Source organism: Drosophila navojoa, chromosome 5 (assembly GCF_054131105.1).
Source record: "Drosophila navojoa isolate 15081-1374.11 chromosome 5, UAZ_NAV_1.0, whole genome shotgun sequence".
Lineage (NCBI taxonomy): Eukaryota > Metazoa > Arthropoda > Insecta > Diptera > Drosophilidae > Drosophila > Drosophila navojoa.
The window spans coordinates 12874640-12895141 of record NC_142893.1 but is presented as its reverse complement, the minus strand read 5'-3'; the positions used below and the strand labels follow the sequence as shown (position 1 = coordinate 12895141).

The 20502-nt window shown below is 40.4% G+C and overlaps 3 protein-coding genes across 7 annotated transcripts; 1 reads left to right on the top strand and 2 right to left on the bottom strand.

Moving 5' to 3' along the window:
* Window positions 1–1245: 1245 nt before the first annotated feature.
* On the bottom strand, window positions 1246–14251 carry LOC108654905 (basigin). 5 transcript variants are annotated; one of them, XM_089262741.1, is made up of 7 exons: window positions 14146–14251; window positions 10588–10764; window positions 3221–3451; window positions 2842–3164; window positions 2200–2757; window positions 1773–1959; window positions 1246–1706 (listed from the first exon to the last, which is right to left on the bottom strand). In XM_089262741.1, exons 2-7 carry the CDS (start codon window positions 10646–10648, stop codon window positions 1549–1551), a joined length of 1518 nt encoding a protein of 505 aa, XP_089118867.1. In that variant the 5' UTR covers window positions 10649–10764; window positions 14146–14251; the 3' UTR covers window positions 1246–1548. The 5 variants fall into 5 exon arrangements, with proteins under 5 accessions (XP_089118867.1, XP_017961992.1, XP_017961991.1 ...); XM_018106503.3 differs by having other exon boundaries at window positions 10588–10785; window positions 14146–14243; XM_018106502.3 differs by having other exon boundaries at window positions 10588–10785; window positions 14083–14211.
* An 885-nt stretch (window positions 14252–15136) lies between these two features.
* On the top strand, window positions 15137–16623 carry LOC108654907 (uncharacterized). The gene is made up of 4 exons (XM_018106508.3): window positions 15137–15594; window positions 15652–15765; window positions 15822–15881; window positions 15933–16623. The coding sequence occupies exons 1-4, from the start codon at window positions 15193–15195 to the stop codon at window positions 16554–16556; spliced, it is 1200 nt and encodes a 399-aa protein (XP_017961997.1). The 5' UTR covers window positions 15137–15192; the 3' UTR covers window positions 16557–16623.
* On the bottom strand, window positions 16569–19749 carry wrapper (immunoglobulin domain-containing protein wrapper). Its single transcript, XM_018106507.3, has 6 exons — window positions 19403–19749; window positions 17730–18209; window positions 17215–17661; window positions 17088–17153; window positions 16898–17032; window positions 16569–16838 (listed from the first exon to the last, which is right to left on the bottom strand). The coding sequence occupies exons 1-6, from the start codon at window positions 19569–19571 to the stop codon at window positions 16642–16644; spliced, it is 1494 nt and encodes a 497-aa protein (XP_017961996.1). The 5' UTR covers window positions 19572–19749; the 3' UTR covers window positions 16569–16641.
* Between the last annotated feature and the right edge of the window lie 753 nt (window positions 19750–20502).

Genomic DNA, 20502 nt, shown 5'->3' with positions numbered 1-20502 from the left:
TTTTTTTGTTGGTTTGCTTTATTCATATCGGTATGTATATATATACTTTTATTAATATATATATTTTTTTAATCGTCGCATTAACTAAATTAAAGGAGACAAAATTACAATATTTGTTTAAGACACTGGCTTTTAAATATGTATTCATGTATGTGTATAACAGGTCGGCTCTCGAAATAAACTTTTGCGCGTGGCAAAATGTCGTATGGAACTTTTGGCGTTTAACAATCATTGCCCTTCTTCTTCTTCTTCTTCGTCTTCTTGATGTCTGCATTTAACATTTCAATTGGCACATTTACTCTTGATTTCTTTTCGATATTAATATTATGATTTCTTAAATAAAATATAAGTATACAAAATATATATATATTCATATATGCTCATATCTGTTTACTTTTTTGATTGTATGTGAATATATATGTATATACGAATATATATATATGAATAAATATATATATATGCGTATATAGATATATGTCAACGATCTGTGTGGTCAGCGTTTGCATGGCAATTTTCTCAGGTATTGTAGCGAACAAATTTCAATCGAAGCCCAAACGAATAAGCGACTAAATTCTTCCTCTTCTCTTTCTCCATCTTCTCACCTGATTATATAGATATCCGTAGTTATTACATAAGTACTCATTTTTTAACTCTAAATAAGTATCATTCGGGTTGCTTAACTCCCTCCCGCCTCCCGCCTCCCGCCTACTGCTTGCTGCTCCCTCTTTATCCATATGTATGTATGTATGTGGCTAGGTACACATGTATATTTTAAGCTTTGGTCTAGTTATCGTTTAATATTTCAAATGTTCACATTATTCGACAAAATTATCATTAAATAAAAAGTTCGTTTCTCTTTTTGTTTATTTTAGTATTATTATTATTCCCTTAGCGTAGCGCTCGGCTATATCGAAACATCCTCACTAGTTCCTCATTTACCCTCATTGTATTTACATTCTTCATGTTCGTCTGTGTGTGTGTGTTTCATTCTTGCTATTTGCTGTTTCAGGTAATTTCTGGATACTACGCCATACTCCCCATGCTCCTCCCTATGGCTTCTCAGTGTTAACTATCCGTACATACAACAAACAAATAAATATTACATGCTAAGTTTTGGGCGGTTTTCAACCGATCGTCGTAGTTAATTTCATCTTAACATTTAATTAAACTAAGCTATTGCTCCTCCTCCTACTCCTTCGACTTCTCCTGCTCCTGCTCCTGCTTTTTCTATAGTTGGCACAAATGTTTTCATTTTTGTTTTTTTTTTTAGAGTGAATTATGCCTATGTGTGATTGAATTTAGTTTAACATTAACATTGAACCCCACGATCGGGGCCTTTGAGGCGCATTAGCATTTGCATATTTAATTAGAATACTTGGGTATTTTCTTTCATTTCTTTCTATCTTTTGTTTTTCTTTTCTCTTGCTCTTTGCATTCGCATTTTGTGTGGATAAGCTGCTACTGCCAGTTGGCCGGGTTCAAGGCACAGCGCAAGCAAAACATCTAACTTCCAATAGGTATGTACAGTCGCATATACTGATCGTTCCCTTAGACTCGCAGCATTGATATACTAAGTCCGGCTAGCATTACAATGGGCAGCACTTGCTTCGTGCAGGCCGCATCTGTCTTTGAGCCGGTTCCGACTCCAAAGCCCGCACGCACCAGATCCTCCGGTGGCACTGCGCCGTCATCAATTTCCGTGGACTCTGTGTGGAACAAATATCGATATTATCTATAAATAAATGTATGTAAATGTATCTCTCATAGTTTACCCTCTTGTTCCTTGATCAGTATATCGTGCTCGGGCGAGAAGTGGGACCAGCCCGCCGTGTTCTTGGTCTTGATGCGCGCATGCCACAGACCGGGCGTCAGTTCCATCTGGTGCGTGATCTTCCAGATGCCCTTGTCCTTGTCGTGACGCTGTGTGTGTATGATGGAGACGGTGCTCCACGTATACGACTGCAAGTGGAGGTGGATTAATGAGGAAACTATACAAACTATATACAGATTAAGTCTAAAATATCCTTCCGAGTTGAGGCATGCATAGACGAATAGTTTAGCATTAATGGAAATCAATTTCACATAGTCTCATAGAAGACCAAATTGCGTATGCTCCATGAAACTTTGCGAAATTGATAGAGTGCTCGTATATTTCATTCATGTATATATCGATATTATCTCTAAGTGCTGACGACCCACCATGGAGAGCTTGTAGTCCAGCATGGCCTCGGAGAGGGGCTGCAGACTGCGGACGAGCCAGTGCATGGTGACCTCGTTGCCATTGATGGAGCTGTTCTCGAACTGGGGCGTCTCGGGGCTGTAGCTCAGCTGGATGCGCACCTCGTTGGAGCCGATGGCGTTCTCCACATGGCACAGATACTCGCCCAGATCGCTGGCCTCCACGTGCTTGATGATGAGCGTGGTGCGATTGTGCTCCTTGTGCAGCGAGTTCTTAATCGAGTACTTCTCGGAGAGGGAGAGCGTCTTGCCGTCCTTGATGAAGAAGCTGATGGCAATGGGACTGGCCCGATAGTCGCAGTAGAGCTCCGCAGTGTCGCCCTCGATGGTGTTGACGTGATGGCGATGCGTGGACACCTTGGGGCTGTACTGGACGTCGACGGTGACCATGCCGTGTGGTGGATCGGCGCTGCCATCGTCGCCGAGGCACTGATAGACGCCGGCGTTCTCCTCGTCCACATTGTCCAGCACGACCACGCCCTCGGCTGTCTCCTTCTCCGAGGTGTGCAGTCGCTGGCCCTGCAGAGAGAGAGAGTGGGAGAGGTTAGAAAGAGAGAGAGATAGAGAATTAGTTTAAATTGGGGACAACGCATTCGCTCATACATTGAAGGACCACTTAATGTCCGTCTTGGTGGGCAGGAACGTTTGGCAGACGAGCCTGTGGTGGTCGCCTTGCTTGAACGTCTGCGATCGATCCGTGACATCGCGACCGTCGCAGAGGATCGACAGCTTGGCGCCCACACTCAGGGCTGTGTGCTGCCTCACGCCCTGCGGCAACACCTCGCAGTAGTAGTCGTCCGCATCCTCCCGCGTCACGCCCGCAATGCGCAGCGAGTTGTTCTTCATGACCTCCACACGATTATTGATCGCACTCTGTCCGGTGGCCAGGAGCGTGGTGTTCTTGTACCAGAGCGCAATGTTCTTGACTGAAAGATAACTCTCATAGGTTATTGAAAACATAGCTCGCATAGCCCAGACATACTTTGGAAGTTCCGCGCATCGCAGTTGATGGTCACATCGTCGCCTGGCCTGGCCTCAATGCTGACGTCCGACTGATCGAAGTAGGGCGGCAAGCTCTGCACATCCTCCACTATCTCAGCCGGCGGCCCCTCTGGACTCGTCGCGTCGTCCTCGCCATCGTAGTCGTAGTCGTCGTCCTGGTACTCCGGCACAGTGCTGTCCTCCTCGCCAATCGGTGACGCACGGCAGAGATCTGCAAAAGCAAAAGCGAAAGCAAAAGCGAAAATCAGTTTATGATGGAAACAGCGAATCACCTTTGTATGTAGGTGAGTCGTGAGTCATGTTCGAGCTGTTAACTCTCGAGTGTACAACATATTTACATTACTTGTTGACATGGGGTGGCTCTTAATTGGAATTGATAAAACTCACACCCCATCTCACGGTACTGAGAACCGCGAACCGCGAACCAACAACAAGTTCGGGTCATATGATCTACGGCTTTTGAGGAAATCGACTTGCGAAAACGGTGACAAACAGAGCGGAACCAATTGCTGAGCAAATAGCACCTACAGAGATATCTATAGTTGGCTAGGAAGTGCAGGCATTCGTGACTTGGTCACGAATAGCCTCGACTCTAGATAAACTGCATTTCCTGTCTTGGCTGTAAATATTTCATACATTTGTCATACAATATTGCTTAATATTGCTTAATATTAATTTTCATTTATCTAATTTAATTAGACACAATAATCCTAGCCACATGTGTCTTTTGCCTTTTTGTATTGATACTAACTTTTGCTGCTCTACTTAAATAATTAATTTCCTTTAAGCATGTCTCATTCTTGATGATTAATGCTCTAAGTTTTATTGCCTCTATGACGCTGACGACATTCTCTCGGAGACAACAAATTACTCACTGAGATGAGTTCGTCTAGAAAGAGTTGCGTTGAAGAGGTTGAAGCTCTTTATTTAATGAATTAACATGAATTTTAGAGTTAATTAAAATGCTAATAACATTGAGGAGTAATCAAATTGATGATAAATAAATAAATAAATGGTTATCCATATAAATAAGCAAATGAATATATGCGCGCAACAACTAAAAAAAAAAATAAAAAAATTAAATTAAAAAAAAAAATAAATAAATATATACAGAGAATTTAAAAATAATTAAAAACTCAAAAAATATGAAATATTTTAATAAAAAAAAATTATTATCTCATAAATAATATTAAAATTAAAAAATTAAATTAAAATTAAACAATTTTTAAAGTCATGAAGCACATAAAAAGAACTAAATATGCATTTAATTATATTTAAATAAATGAAAATTATTATCTCATAAATAAAATTAAAATTAAAAAATTAAAATAATGTTTTAAAGTCATGAAACATATAAAAAAAATTAAATATGCATTTAATTATATTTAAATAAATGAAAATTATTATCTCATAAATAAAATTAAAATTAAAAAATTTTTAAAGTCATGAAACATATAAAAAGAACTAAATATGCATTAAATTATGTAAATAAAAATATAAATAAATCAATATTTTTTTTTAATTTAAAATTTAATATATAAAAAATTATATACAAAAAAAATTTTTTTAAATAAATTCAGCAGCATCAGAAACATAGTTAATAATAATCAGAAGTAAATTTAACTTAACTTAAAATGTGCTTAAAGAAGAAGAGCAGCAGCAGCCGTTTTTAGTTAATGTTAATTACTAAACTTGAGTCTAGTATAATTTCCAACACATTTAAGCCATTTGCAGCAGCTAGCTGTTCAAGTCATCTTTTATTCTCTAGTCAGTTTATTCTCTATTCTCTAGTCTCTAAATTAGCACAATTTCCATAACGACAAAGCGAATTGATTTGAATTCATCCATCCGTTTGTCTCTCCCGCTGTCAGTCTGTCCCACTCATAGTTCGTCCCTCTCTCTCTACTCGCCTGTCCTTCTGTTTAACGCTCAGTTCATCTGATATATACTTAAAAATAAATTATACATAGTTTTTTCCCAATGGCACACATAGATAAAAAAAAATGTTTTTAATTCCCATAAAATCGATAAATATCTACAATAAGTAATCGCACTCATTCACGCTTATAGAAATCGATAAAAGACCCCAATCAATTCTCCATATATCTCTAGATATTTATTATTTAGCTGCAAGTGAAACTCCTTTGGAATTTGCCAACTTGGCTGTAAATAAATTATTTAGCTTTTATTTAACTTTTGGCTGTAAGCAATTAAAACTCAATAACAATAAAGACACCGCTAAGGCCCGATTGCACATTTGATTGGCTCCCAACTCAATTGTCGACAATAGAGAAGTTGGCCATAAGCAAAGCTAATATTGGCCTTAGAATTACCTGCACGTTGAGAGAGACGATCGAAATATGCAAATCGAATGACGAATTTATTCGCTGCAATTCAGAAATCGCCATTAGCGCTAGCTATAGACCATTGTCAGGCCCCCTATATGGGCATGGCCATAGAGCGAGTGACATCTAACGGCAATTCCGATCTCACGACTCATTGGCCCACGCGAATGAGTCATGGGCATAGCGTCATCATCATGAGCCTAACTTGGCTATGGAACAAAGCGATGCGTCTGCAAGGTAAAGGGATTACGCAAGCCGATTCAGGGCGGGTTATCAGAGCTCGATATATAAACAGTTGCCAATTGATAGCGATAGGCAGTTATCTTATCCAAAAGCCCACACAGAGGCAGACAAACAAAGCTAGACAGAGTCGGGATGAGAGAGAGAGAGAGAGAGGGAGAGTGAGTGCGCGCCTGTGGCCAAGACCTTTAACTGAGATGGCGAAATTTCGTTGCCTGAGTCAAGGCCAAAAGCGTCTCAGCCCAGTTGGCACTCCATGCCCAGGCAGCAGTCAATTGGCTCTTGCGTAAGTGGGTCACCGCGAGGGGCGACCCTGATGTTTAGCCACATGCGTCAGCTGCCTCAGCCGCTGCCGCTGCCTCAGCCACTGCCATTGCTGCTCTCTTTTGGGGCGCATTGTCCTTGGATCGATGTCAGAGCCAGCCATTCAGCCACTCAACAGTCTGCCATATGCCGCCCCATGCTGTCAGCTGCAATTCCATAATACTCAGCAAGGCGACAGGACGTCGCGGCGCCAGCCCCTGCTCCCGCCCTGAATGTGGTCCACCCTAACCGAATGCTGTAATAGCTTTGCCCTTTCGGCCATAACTTGTGCGAGCTCACGCATTTGGGTCTAGACGCGCTCCGCTCCGCACCGCTCTCGGCCTGGCATCACTCGATTGCCATTTAGAGTCTCGATTGCTCTTGAATTCCTCGCACTCAACTGTGTCAAGGGATGCAATTCGTTATGGCCAAGCTCTGGCCGCCTTATCAGCGCCCAAGTAGAATATCTTTTATGACCTTGTAAATATAATTGTCTGAGCTTTTTCTAAGGCGCACGCAGCACACGCACTGTGCTTCCCTTTCCAAACATTTGAGCCACATTTGAGCTACATTTGGCTTATTTATGGCTTTCATTACCTTAAACATGCTTGGGCCCCAGATAATATCTAATGGCCCACCTGGCCGTGGTACAATTTTGACATTTGCCCATAAATAGTTGATGCATCAGACATAAATTTGAAGTTCTCTCGCTGATGCAAATACCTCAGATGCGATTAGATGGCACCTACATACATATATGTATGTATATATGTATGTATATACAATATAGAGACGGCGTCAGTAAGGTCGCTTCGCAGAGATAAGATGAGCAACAGGCACGACATTCAATTGATTCAATTTAGTTCAAGATGATGCTTGATGGACACGTATTAAATGTGAGTGCGTGTTTTTGTTATTATTTCATAATCAACGTGGTGCAGTGGTGCAGCGGTGCAATCGATATGCTATTTCGTGTCCTACATATGTTGGTCATACACATACACACATACATACGTATATAAATGTATTTCTATATGCTTGTTTACACAGATACCATTCGGTTATGGGGTCAGATCGTAAACAAATAAAACGCCATGTCTGCTGTCTCAATGAAATATGCTTATAAATAAATATGAACTGCTTGGCTCGATGCTTGCCAATTCCATCGACAAATTTGGAACTGTCTGTTGTTGTACGGATAAACCGAACACAGATTGGAGTATATATATGTACATATGTACATATGTATATAGAGGCAAATGATTTTTTGACTGCTGGGGTCATAAAAGTGCCGCGGGCCACAGACGGGTTAATCGCGCTTCGTAATGGGAGCATGTCCGACGCGTGTCAAACCAAATATTTTTATGCGAATTACATACATATATGCCAAATATATATGTACATGTATATAGATAATCGAGAGGCGATTCTTAAGCTGAGATCTATAAATGTTTGTCTGCGCTTATTGGAGCTGAACGAAAACCAGCCGAAAATCAATTATAATATATTATTCCTTCACAATTTAGCGTGAAACGCGCTCGTGTCACGCGCCCTGCTCTAGGCTGCATGCGACTTGGTGCCAAAGGCGTAAATTCTATGTCCATGTACATAATGCGATTCCACGAATTTGCATAACGTCTGAATTTAAACAAAACCAAATGAAATAAAAAAAGAAGAAGAAAAGCGAAATTAAATTGAAATCAATTGATTTGGCGGTGGCAAAGCCAATGAGCAACATTTCTATATGTCCATATGACTAAATGTATACATACATATGTATATATAGATAGATATGTAGATATGATATATATACTTATATATATGTACATGTGCTGCTCAACCCATGACAGTGAACTGGTAAATGTGATTTGCACACGGATCAGGAAAAGGGCGTGTCGCTGGCCACTGTTTGATCAATGGGCGGCAAATGAATCGAAATGAGTCAATATGAATAATTTTGCATGCGCGCATGGATTTTTCATAAATATTCGAGAGATCAATTGCAGACCAAAGCTGGCAGTCAATACGTATTCCAATTGAAGCAATTTTATGCTTCAAGCATTTCAAATGCTAAAAATTTATAATTATATACATACATACATACATATACATATATAGTTTTATATAACCCGCATCATCGATCAGCTAATAATTTTTGTTTCCATACTATGGAGCCTCATTATAATCAACTTATACCACGTTTGAAATGTCAGCATCCCATTTCAGATTTAATTCGCACATTTTTTGGATTGCTTGCAATATAAACTGGCAAACCTTATCAGGAATATTCCTATATAAAATATTTATTATGCACATTCCTTAGCAAATACTGCATTTCTATAATCTATGCTTTGGCTCCTAGAAATATTTGCCATATAAAAGCCGAATTATTACTCTGATAATAGCATGGGAATATTTTAGGGAATGGGTATTTTTTGAACGATGAAGTAATCAAGATGAAAACACTGTACAACAAAATGTAAGTTCAACTTCCATACTCCCTGGAGATATTCGCTATACGGATTTTTATGATAGATTACAAAACTGGTCTGGATCTTTGACTGTTTAATTTATTTATTGTATTGTATATTAATGAGACTGAGCTCTACACTTTAATAGAGTTTTATAATAGACCCTTTATTTTGAAAACAATATTCAATATTACGATTGTAATTTTAATTTTGTAATTTTCTGCAATTCTTTTTAACATATATTGATTTATTTATTTTTTATTTCTTTATTATTATTTTTTAAATTTTATTAGTATAATATTTTTATAGTTATATAGTTACATTTTGTATATATTATTTCACTTTCTGTATATCTTCATATTGTGCATATCCTATATGTATATGCAGAGATACCCTAGATTATAGACATCTCTAGATAACGACAGTCTAAACACAGATAACACAGATAGAGATATTCTAGGGACAGCTACCCTACAATCAGTCAACCTATATACAAATACCATCTAGATTACAGTCTCTGCAAACTGTAAATGTACAATCGAGCGAATTGCCTAATGCTTACGCAATTGATAAATGTTGTAATCATGAGTTAAGAAAACATAATTTTCGTACAGCTGTCTATTAAATCAACATCCATCAAATTCTTTCAAATTTTTGATGCAACAACTAAATTTCCAAATATTTACAGAGCCAACCATAAATATGCTTTGAACTTGCATAGAAAATGAGACTATTTTGATATATTGGGGAGTATCTACATATGTATGTATGTATGTGTGCGGGTGTGCAAAGTTTTTTTTTAGCTGGAAATCATTTATATAGTAGGAAACGCTGTGTATATATGCTTGGGGTTGTCAGATTTCGACATGCTTTATGCCTTCTGCCTTCTGGCTTCTAGCTTCTGCCTTATCGCATGCCTAAAATTGGAAAAGCGCACATTTAATTAAAAAATTTGTTCATTCTTGGTGGGCCGTTTGGCCAAATGGCAAGCAATGGGCGTGTGTAACCGCGGAAACCAGAGAACTGGATGGAAACAGAGATCATTTGAATAGAGAGAGAGGGAGGGAGAGAGAGAGAGAGAGGGAGAGAGAGGAGGGGGCGTTCGTTGTCTTCGCATCCATTGCCAGGCACTGGCTGCGTGTCTGGCATTAGCAAATATCTGACATCAAAACTGGCAGCAAATATTTGCTCTTCTACACAAGCAGAGTAAATGACTAAATAATAATAATGCAGAGCGCTCGCTGTTTACCGTTATCAATGTTTTATGAAACTCAACTTTCAGTTAGATAAGCGTTCGACGATAAGATATGCTGCTTGGCGTTTCGTTTAGCGGCTTAGCTTTGGTATACTCAGGTAAAACCCACGTGCTGTACACACACACACACACACACACACACACACACACACATTCACGCTGCTATAAATTAATCAGAATGATATGTACGCATTGCTCATTGCTATTAATATGGCAAACGCAATGTTGGTAATTCATAATTTTAACGCACACGTAAAGCCCATTGACAACGCCTAGAGCTGAGCAACATCTGAAATACCTGTGTAAATGAGTCAATGTAAAATTAAAATGTAAAATACTTATATTTTATGGCCATAAACAGTTGGCGAAACTTTCCTCAAAAGTATTCAGATGCCATAGGCTAAACGTTAATAAATTCTAATGCAATTGGCTTTAGGTTTGTCAAATATACCAAATACTATCGAGTTTTAGACTTCTTTATAGAATTTATTGCTTAACAAATCACATCATTAATGAATTTCAGTTCTATTAGCTTTATCTAGTTAAGTTTAGTTCAAGGTTTTTCTGTATAGAATTTATTACTTAACAAATCACACTTTATGTGCCCTATAAATCCATCTATTTAAGGGGCGTTACTCGCATGACGTTCTCTAGGGTTTAAGTGTTAATTAAATAAATCCAATTCATATCTGTGGTACATATCATTCGACATGCCAATGCCGTAGAGACTTACCGCCATAAAATTGTCCAATTAGCAGACAAATGAGTAACATCCACGTCGCAGCTCCTCTCATTGTTATCACTTTCAGCTTTTATTTTTTTTTTTTGTGTTTTTCCTTTGTTATTCTGTTTTACTGTTTTGGCAGCTCACGCACTATTAAAATTTGTATTTGCTTTCGAGTTTGGTGCGCTATCGGAGGTAGATTGTTAACTGCAATTAATATGTTTGTTGGAAGTCGATTTAATTAATTTGCCACTAAATTGCTACAACAATCAATTGTCGGCCCAAACGGGCACCGCAAAGCCAACGAAATTCTTCTATTTGTTTTCGTATGCGTATCGCGTCGTGTTCGCCGGAAACTCGAAAATTGGCCAAAGCCAAAATCAAAGAAAAGCGCGCGCGCGCGCGCAATTATTGCAATCGAAATCGGACGAGAAAAAAATACCAGAATGAAGAATCAAAAAAAGAAAACGAAAACAAAAACAAAAACCTTAACCTATAGCCCGAGTTGCTTAAGCTGGAATTCGCAGCTGTGCGCTAGAAATCGCAGCTTCCAGTGGAAGCTGATTGACAGCTGAACGGTAAACATGGCTTTTAATATTCGCCTCGACGATTATGCAAGCGCTGCAGAGCAGCACAGCGCGGCGGCGAGACTCACGGATATTATGATCTCAGTGCGAAAATTAGAATTCGCTCTGCTCACTAATTCGCCGCAGCGCCTGGCTGCCTGTCTGCCTCTATTCCTCTCTCGCTCTCTCCTGTGTCGCGCTCAATGCCAAACCGCTGCAAAAGTGGGTCGTGTCGGGTCGATGTGGTGTTGGTGCTGGGCGTGGCAAGGGGGTATGCCAAGTTGAAAAGCATGCAAATATGTATGCATATAAATAAATTAATGTGCAAATGCGAAAAGCTCAAAAACGAAAAATAACAAGGAAAAAACCCGACTGTGAGCATAACGAAGCCCCAACACCCTTTCCAACCGCAGAAACACTTTAAAATGAACAAAACTAATGAACAAATAATTACAATATTAGTCATAATGTTTGATACTAATCAATCTGAGCAATTATTTATTTTGTGCAGCATTATAATTTTCTGATTGTATCTCATCTGCACTAACAATGGCAATGGATTCTCTCTGTTAGCGTGTGCTGATGCAAACATTCAAATAAACAGTTGAATATACAGACACACACACACACACACATATGCAGCAGCATGTTTGCATATGGTATACATATATACATATATATAAATATAGATATATGTATGTATTTGCAACACTTCGCAATCAGCCTTTAGTTTGTTGCATTTGCTAAAAGCAGCTAACGAATACCAAATATTCATTTTTCTATTCACATATTTACCCTTCGCTTAGGCGAACAATTGGCGGATGAGTATTATCTGTCGACTAACACCATACGAACGTTAGCTTTCAATTCCTATGAGTGCTATTTACTTAAGTGCTTTTTTGTTATATTCAGGGAAAAATTTGAAAGTATTGAGAGGCTTACTATTATTGGGAATCTTAACAAAACTAAAATGGAAAATTCATTTCGAGCGCTTGCCCTGCCTATCATGTGATACACCGTCTGCAGTTAGAAAGTACGGTTATCAAGAATGACTCTTTTCATTTATTTTTATCAATGGTGAACGTGCACTGAGTCTTAAAAAAGTTGGACTTTCGATTCTTGCGAGGGTCGATAAGTGCATATGACATTTTATGTGTAACCAAATTGAAAATCTCAAGGAAAATCAATATGCTTGGGAGCCCTTTTTGATATGCTATTGAAATATGTGTTAGATCTTTAACCAGGCATCATAATAGTATAATAACAATATTTTGTGTTTTTTATTTCAAGCAACGTTTAGCTTAAATTGTATTTTAATTATGGCAAGCTAAAATCTTGGGCGAAAAACTGAACAAGTCTTGAATTGTAAGCACGTAAGACAAATGGGAAAAACTTTGGCATTCGCGAAGCTTTGGCACTCAGAATGTCTAACTCAAGTACTCGCCGAGCAGCTCTCGCTCCCTCGCTCCTTCACTCACATACTCAATCACTCATTCACTCACACGCTCTCTCTCTCTCGCTCGCTCTCTCTGTCGTACTTGTGCGTCTTAAGGCGAGGCCTTACCAATCTTGCTTGCTTGTCTTGTTTTTGGTCTTTTTGGCGTTTGTTTATTTACATTGCGCTCCAAGTTTACACACACACACACAGCAGCAGAGATGCACTTGTATGCGTGTGTGCGTCTGTGTACGTTTGTGTGGCAGCTGCAGCTGTGCTCCGTTTGCTATTACAACGATTTTTTGGAATGGGAATCAAAACTGAAAACGGGAGACTGAAAACAGAAATGCGCGCCTTGCAAATGGAATTGAAAACTTTTCGTACTGTAAATAAAAGCAATCGATGTTTTCTGTTCGCTTTTTGTGCTCCTTCACTCCATCGATCTCTCTGCCCCTCTCCATCTCTTTCCCCCATCTGTGGCAGCTGCTCCTGGTGCCCTACAGCAGCCGCCATTCCCCTTTCCATTTCGCCCATATTCCAATTTCCATTTCCTTTCTCGAACAACTTTCGGTGCCTTCATTTCGCTTTCGTTTGCCTCTCGCCCCATTCGACTGGGTTTGCCGGCAAACAGCGACGACAGACGACATCGGCTGCAGCGGCTGCAGCGGCTGCATAGAGTATTTTTTACATTTTTCACATATTTATAGAATGCGCGGCCAATGCATTTGCATTTGCATTTGTATTTGCATATTGCACAAGCCTGAGCTCGACGTGCTGTTGTTGTTGTTTTTGTTTATGTGTTGACAATTGCGAGTGCCAAAATGCATTGGGGACCACAATTCGAGTGCGCTTTGGCAATGCCGCAGTTGCTTTAAGGCTTTCAGTGGCAACATTTTTTGTCGTTATGAATCACAGCGTCCATGGAGTAACTCTTTGACTTTGGGGCAGCTGCAACTGCCGCCGTCGCCGCGGCGGCCAGGGCCAGGTAAAGAATGGATAAAGTGAAGTGCCTGTGCCTATGCCTGTGCCATTTACAGCAAGAGAAACAGGTTTTGCGTTCGCCTGCGACTGGTCGTTGAGATGCGAGCAATGCGAGCAGTGGCAAGAGAGTGAGAGAATTGGAGAGATGAAGAAGGCGCAACAACACAAACACAAACAACGACAACAACAACAACAAATATTCGGTTAAAGCGTTACAAAAGGCAACCAACTGGCAGCGACGACATATTGTACGAGCAATTTTGATTTACGACCAGGTAATGCCCGTGCACAGATGCTCTTCCAGTTGGTAACACTTGCACTTGCAACGCTTTCGCTCAACTTCGTTACCAACTTGTGCCCCTTTTTGTTTTCGTTTAATTTGGTTTAATTTGTTTCAGATATCTGACGTAAAAAAGCTCTGGCTGGTCAAATACGACTATAGACACACACATACACCACACATACATGTATATGATTGTGTGTGTGTGTTCGCGCACAAAATAAATTGAAGTTTTCAAGTACTTAATGGTAGTATTGATAGGAGTAAATAGTTTTACAGCTGTGCGCTACGCGCTCTTTGCGTACCCGTCGCGATGCTTTTCGAGCGAGAACTGACAGACATTTACTTTTCAGCGCGTGCTTGGATGCCGTTTTGGGAGCCACAAGCAAGCTGGTACATGTGGAATGGAACGGCTCTCTCTGCTTGATTGGGGCTGCTTGCGGCTGCTGTTGCTGCCACGGCCGCTGAGGCAGGTAAACAAAAATTTTATCGTTTCCGCGTTCCTCGTATGGCGCCAAATATATCTGAGCGAGAGAGATAATCGAACTGAGTGAGCGTGGGTCCAGAGAAGATGCTGACAATGTCAGTGTCAACTGTTGTTGGTTTTGCACTGATTGGAAGCCCTACACTGAATAAATACCCTCTAGCTGAGCACAAGGGAATATTCACTATAGTATTACATACATACATATGGAACTTTTTGGAGCTCATGGCGTATACTTTATTTATTAATAATACTTTATATGAGAGCTCCGGACAAAACAAATAAATAAAATTAATATATATGACTAAGTATTTGTTTTCCTGTACGATCATATCTTATTTTTGTTTATAAAGATTGTGGCTATATGAGCTGGCATTGTTAATATGTTCTGCGACTAGCCACTATTTTATTTTGCTTTATCATATTTTTTTATAAATGCAGTCATAACGGAAAACTACGTTGATTTCATCAAGACACTCAGTGATTAAATAAAATGTAGTTACTGTACATTTTTTATTCATTAAATGACTTCACTGCAAATTTGAAATGAAGTCATCCGATTGATAAATAATTTTTTTGGTATAGATATTTTAAAATAGCTTAAAACAGTTTTAAAATAATAAATAAAATAATAACAATGATTGTAAATATGTAGTTGATAATATTGATTATGCATTACAAAAAACAAAAGATCGTTAGTTAAAGTCCGTTATTGGCAATATTTAATTAAGCGATACTTTTCTCTGCCCATTGCAATTTTAAATATATCGATATATTGATAATTGGCATTAATTTGCAGCACTGGCAATTTTGCAGCATTTTCAGCACTGAACGAACACTGCGCGATTCTTTGTTTACATCTTGAATCATGGAAGTGCCGTTGAGTGAGTTCAGCTCGCTGGATCTGGAACGTGAATTGTACGCTCGAGCACAAAATACGGATGGATTAAAGCAGGAGCGCTTTGGCCGTCTGTTGGCCGCCCGGCAGCAAGACAGCCAGTCGTCGATTCGAGCAAGAAGATCGTCCATTGCAAAGTTTGGAGCTCGCGTGCAAATGGACGACTTTGCTGAAATAAAAATGTTCGATCCGACAGAGTTTGAGTTGTTGTCCAATAAAGTTCAATGGCGACTCGATCGTGTGCGACGAACAGAGGATGGTGAAGGACTGGAATACTTTCATCCAGATGTGCTCAGTCGCATCGACCGCAGCAAGACGTACACGCTGAATATGGATGAGTTTCTGGTGCGACAAGAGCCATACATTCATAAGGTGAGCTCAATGAGTTAATGTGGATTGCAAATACATGAGAGACTCAATTTTGTACAGATCTTTGTTATTTTCATATCCCGCACTTGTGGACAAGAGCATAAGCTGTGCTATGCAAGAAGTCTGGCCAAATTGCGCAGCTGGGACGAGCAAACGGAGGAGTTTGAATGGCCCGTGAGCTAAACGTAAACTACTGAAGCATAATTTATTTAATTGTACTTATTAATTAGCTCATCACGACTGAGAACATAACCAGTTTGACTGCGGATAATGCTGAGCTGCAGACGACAGTAAGTTCACGTTTGCCTAACTATTTTCTCTTACAACTTATTCTTCTCCAGCTCATTACTCCAGAGAACATTGCCAAGGCGCTGAGCTACGTATTGGAAACTTTCAGGGATAATAATCTAGAAAACATTGTGGCCATTGCCTGTGATACGAATCGACTCGGTGTGCCAGCCATAACGATGCTGCTGGAGGCCAGTGGCCATGTGATGCCAGCGACGCTCTACGACATTTATGACCTGCAGAGCAGCTTGCAGAACATGTTCTGCTCCGCCTGTGTGCGGATCCTGATGCGTGTGGAGCACGAGATATATACGAAGACCACGTACGGGGATCAGCTGTGCAAGCTGTGCTCTGGCAATCGTACAAAGAATATGAACGCCGTTCTGCTGCTGATGGAGTATGTGAATAAGTTGCCTCAGATCCTAAATACAATGTGGAGCTTCGAGGAGCATCTGGACAAACCGATTTCCCTAATTGGCCTGAACAACAGATTGTTGAAGATTTACGGCTCGCACATCAAACGAGAGCTACCGCCCATAACATTCGAGGACTGTGCCGCGGGCTCGGGACTCTTGCAATTGATCATCTTTGATGCCCTGTGGTGCATCTCAACAGAAGCTGAGCCTGAAGAGATAAACATGGAAGCCATAGTCTATGCGCCACACAGCCAGGACTGAGCTGTTTAAGAATAAGTTAGATATATTTATTATTTATTTTATTGGAACATGGAATTCAGTACAATTATATTTTGATATACTTAATTTAGGTGTAGAGCATAGCGAGACATATTTGTATAAATATCGTTAGATAGAGCAGCTCACTGTAGCCACAACCTGTGGCCACATTGTGCACCATGCTGGCCGTAAAGACCTGTGATCTCTGCGTAATCTCGTTCTCAAAGCTCTCCTCGGTTGCATCGTACTGCAGCTCCGATTCCGTTGAATAGTTGGGCAGCTCAACTTTAGAATAAGAAAGTTATTGTAATATGTATAATACTATAGTGATTGGTAGTAGTTACCTTCGCCGCCCGTTGCAAATCGCACCGTCTTGCTGCTGTCGCTCCAGCCAAAGCTATTCCGCGCCAGCACTGAGACCTCGTACAGACTGGCCGGCTGCAGTCCATGCAAGGTGTACGAGGTTATGTAAATGGGACCTATATGGAGATAATGCAAATAAAATGTTGACTAGATATATGAGATTAGCCTTACCAATGGTCGTTTGGGCTGGAATCGTCAGCTCGGTCCAGTTGGTGCGAATGGGCCTTGTTATATTTGCTGTTGGCAAGAAACGAAGGCTATAAATAGACTGAGGGGAACTGGTGGGAATTTCACTTACCCGATGGAATCTGTCGAAACTTGAGCTTGAACTCCATAATGGGCAGCAAGCTCTCCGTCTGCCAGACGAGCACATGCGACGTGGAGCTCTGCGTGCCGGGATTGATTTTGAAGACGCAGGGCATGGGTCGTCCGGTCAGCTCGACGGTGGTGCTCTTGAAGCCAATCGAGTTGGTTGCTCGGCACTCGTACTGGCCCATGTCGGCCTCGCGCACCTTCTTGATGATGAGCACGTGCTTGACCAGACTCACGTAGTTGTCCAGGGAATGGCTGCTGGATGACAGCTCCGTCTCGTGGCTGCTGATGTGGGAGCCAGTTTGAACGGGCACGCCGTAGTGGAACCACTGCAGCTTTGCCACGGGCGCCGACTCCACAATGCACTCCAGCTGCGCCCGATCGCCGACCTTGGTGTAGACCACAGGCTGTGGCAGCGTCAGTTCTGGAGCAACTGGAAGTAGATGAATGGATCTTACTAATGCGCCTCTCTTTCGTGCTTCGTCGCTGGGGAACACCTACACAAGACCCGCAGCTGCACGCCCGCCACCGCCGGCTGACCCACTCCGTTGGCGGCCAGGCACTCGATCAGCCCCGACATCGACCTCGACTTGATCTCAAAGATGTGGCTCTGTCGGTTGCCCGTGTTGCTGTACTGGTCCAGCGTGTTGCCATTCAGCCGCCAGCTGATCGCCGGCTGCGGCACGCCGTTGGCCAGGCACACCACCTCAAAGGTGGAGCCAATGGGCAGCTCGAGCACTCCGCTTGGCTCCATGGCCACGCTGGGCTCGTACTGCACCTCGATAGCATGCGCCTGGACGGCATGATTGCTGTTCGACATGATCTCGCAGGAGTAGTCGCCCGTGTCCTCCGACTTCAAGTTTGACACCTGCAGACTGCCATTGGACCAGAGCACAATCCGTTCCGGCGGCGGAATCTCCGGGTGACGTGAGTCAACCAACGGCACACCGTCCTTGTGCCAGCGCACATAGTGAAAGGGCGCTAGAAGCGAAAGGTTTTCTATTATTATCATAAAATACATATATATTTTTAAAATATAAATAAAATATTCTTATGATAACAATGTTTCTTTTATTTTTATTTTTTCTCTTCTCTCTCTTTCGCACCTTTCTAAAGCTTTTATATTATTATACTAAAATATATATTTTTAAAATATAAATAAAATATTCTTATGATAAAAATGTTTCTTTTATTTTTTCTCTTCTCTCTCTTTCTGGCGTAAGAGTATTTGTATTCCATATGTGTTTCGTCTTATGCACTCGCACTCTTCTAAGGTATATTTGTAATTTAAACTGACCTGGGCTATTCCAACTTCAACATTCGATTCTTCATATCAAAAGCCTTGTTTTTGCTTACTAATTTCAATTCATTTGATCCATCATTATATATATTCTAATATATTCTATTCTATTATTATATATATTTTCATTTGCTGTATAATATATATTTCTATAAAAAATCTTAATAATCTTTGTAAGTGCGCCTTGGTTCTACTGAAAATATAGCAATTCATTTATATTTTCATTTATCAAATGAGCGCTACATTTAATATTATATCATTCTCATTTGCTCTATATAAATAGGTCATTTTCTGCTTAGACGCCTTCAGACCATATTCTGAATGCAATCAGTCTTCATGAAAACCAATTTCAGTTGATTAAGTCTTCAATGCTTAACGGATCAGTACTAGATATTTCTGTCTTTTTTTTATTTATAAAAATTACTTTTAAACTACTTTAGCTATATATAAATACACATAGACTTATATAGCCTCCGAGTTATATTTTTATAAGCTGCTATACAAAATTCTAAGCTGATTTTATATATGAAGCCGTCAGAGGAATTTGTAAACAACTTTTCAAGCACATCTCAAGTAAATGCAAAATGAATCAAATCCCGTTTTGTTTGTCTATTATAGAAAAGAGAGATGTAGTAAATGCATTGTTATGAACGAATTTCCTTTGCTGTCTTTTGTGAATTCATTCACAATGCTTAAGAAACTCAATTTAGAGAGCGACGAATTAAATGTTATTGTTGTCGCCAATTGCCTGCACAAAGGAGAACTCTCAAGGCCCATTATATTGGCCAACTAATACGTATAATTATGCTATATATAGTTGTAAATATATAAATGATTGATTATTATTATTATTATTATTATTAAATTAGCTTACTATCCAAATAGCAGGGCAATAGCACAGTTTCGTTCTCGTAGCTTTTGATGGTAGTTGGAACGCTTTTAAATTTCTGATTATTCTCAAGATCATTGTTGAAGTTGAGCTCGCACTGGCCGAGGAGGGGCAGCAGCAGCAGCAGCATCGTCATCTTGATGGGAACACACATGTTGCACACACCGAGCTGAGATTTGTAATTGAATTAGACGTAGCGCTTTCAAATCTCTCAACGGATAATCGAAGCGAATTCCACTTGGGCGCGTGTCACGAGATCTGCTGTTCCGATGCGTTTGAAATCTCGAGCTCAACTGAACGCTTGAGCAACCGATGGGAGTCTGACGAACACTTGCGCCTGGCTTTAGCGACGACGACAGAGACTGAGGCAGCGACAGAGGCAGCGCCAGCGGCAGAGACAGTGACAGTGACAGAGGCGACGATGAAGACAGCTCAGAAAGTCACTTGCTCTTTCTTTTTGGGATGCCGGCTGATTAGCTGTCTTCCAATGTTCAGCAACGCATTGTGTGCCAGTTTGGGGCACATTTAACAGTACATAAATATACATACATATAAAGTAGTATATACATATATGTATATATGTACATACATATGTAGCATCTATAGAATATCTATAGAATGCAACGGAGCGTTCTGCACGCCCTCGCCAAAGCATGTCCATTTGCATGTGCCATGCATCGCTAGTTTGTTCAGCACTCTGAATCGGATTTTGATTCTGTTTCAGATGCTGCTGCTGATCTATTACGTTTGCCGCTTGAAAGAACGTGCTCCTGTTGCATATTATGAGATAAAATGTCATTGTGCCACAATATATAGATAGACATACATACATACATACATATGTATATGTAGTCGCCGCCGGTCACATCCACATTGTCATCGGATCAGACACACACATTCATATTCACATTCACACTCACATTCACATTCACATTCACAGTCCGGCACTTAAGCCCCCTCGAGAAGCTCCCCCTCGTTAGAACAGTGAACCAAATGCAAAGATTTCAATTATAATAACAAACTTTTACCGGAAGTGCAGCCATAAAAATACATTCATTTACGAACGTATCTATAGCACGGTTGCA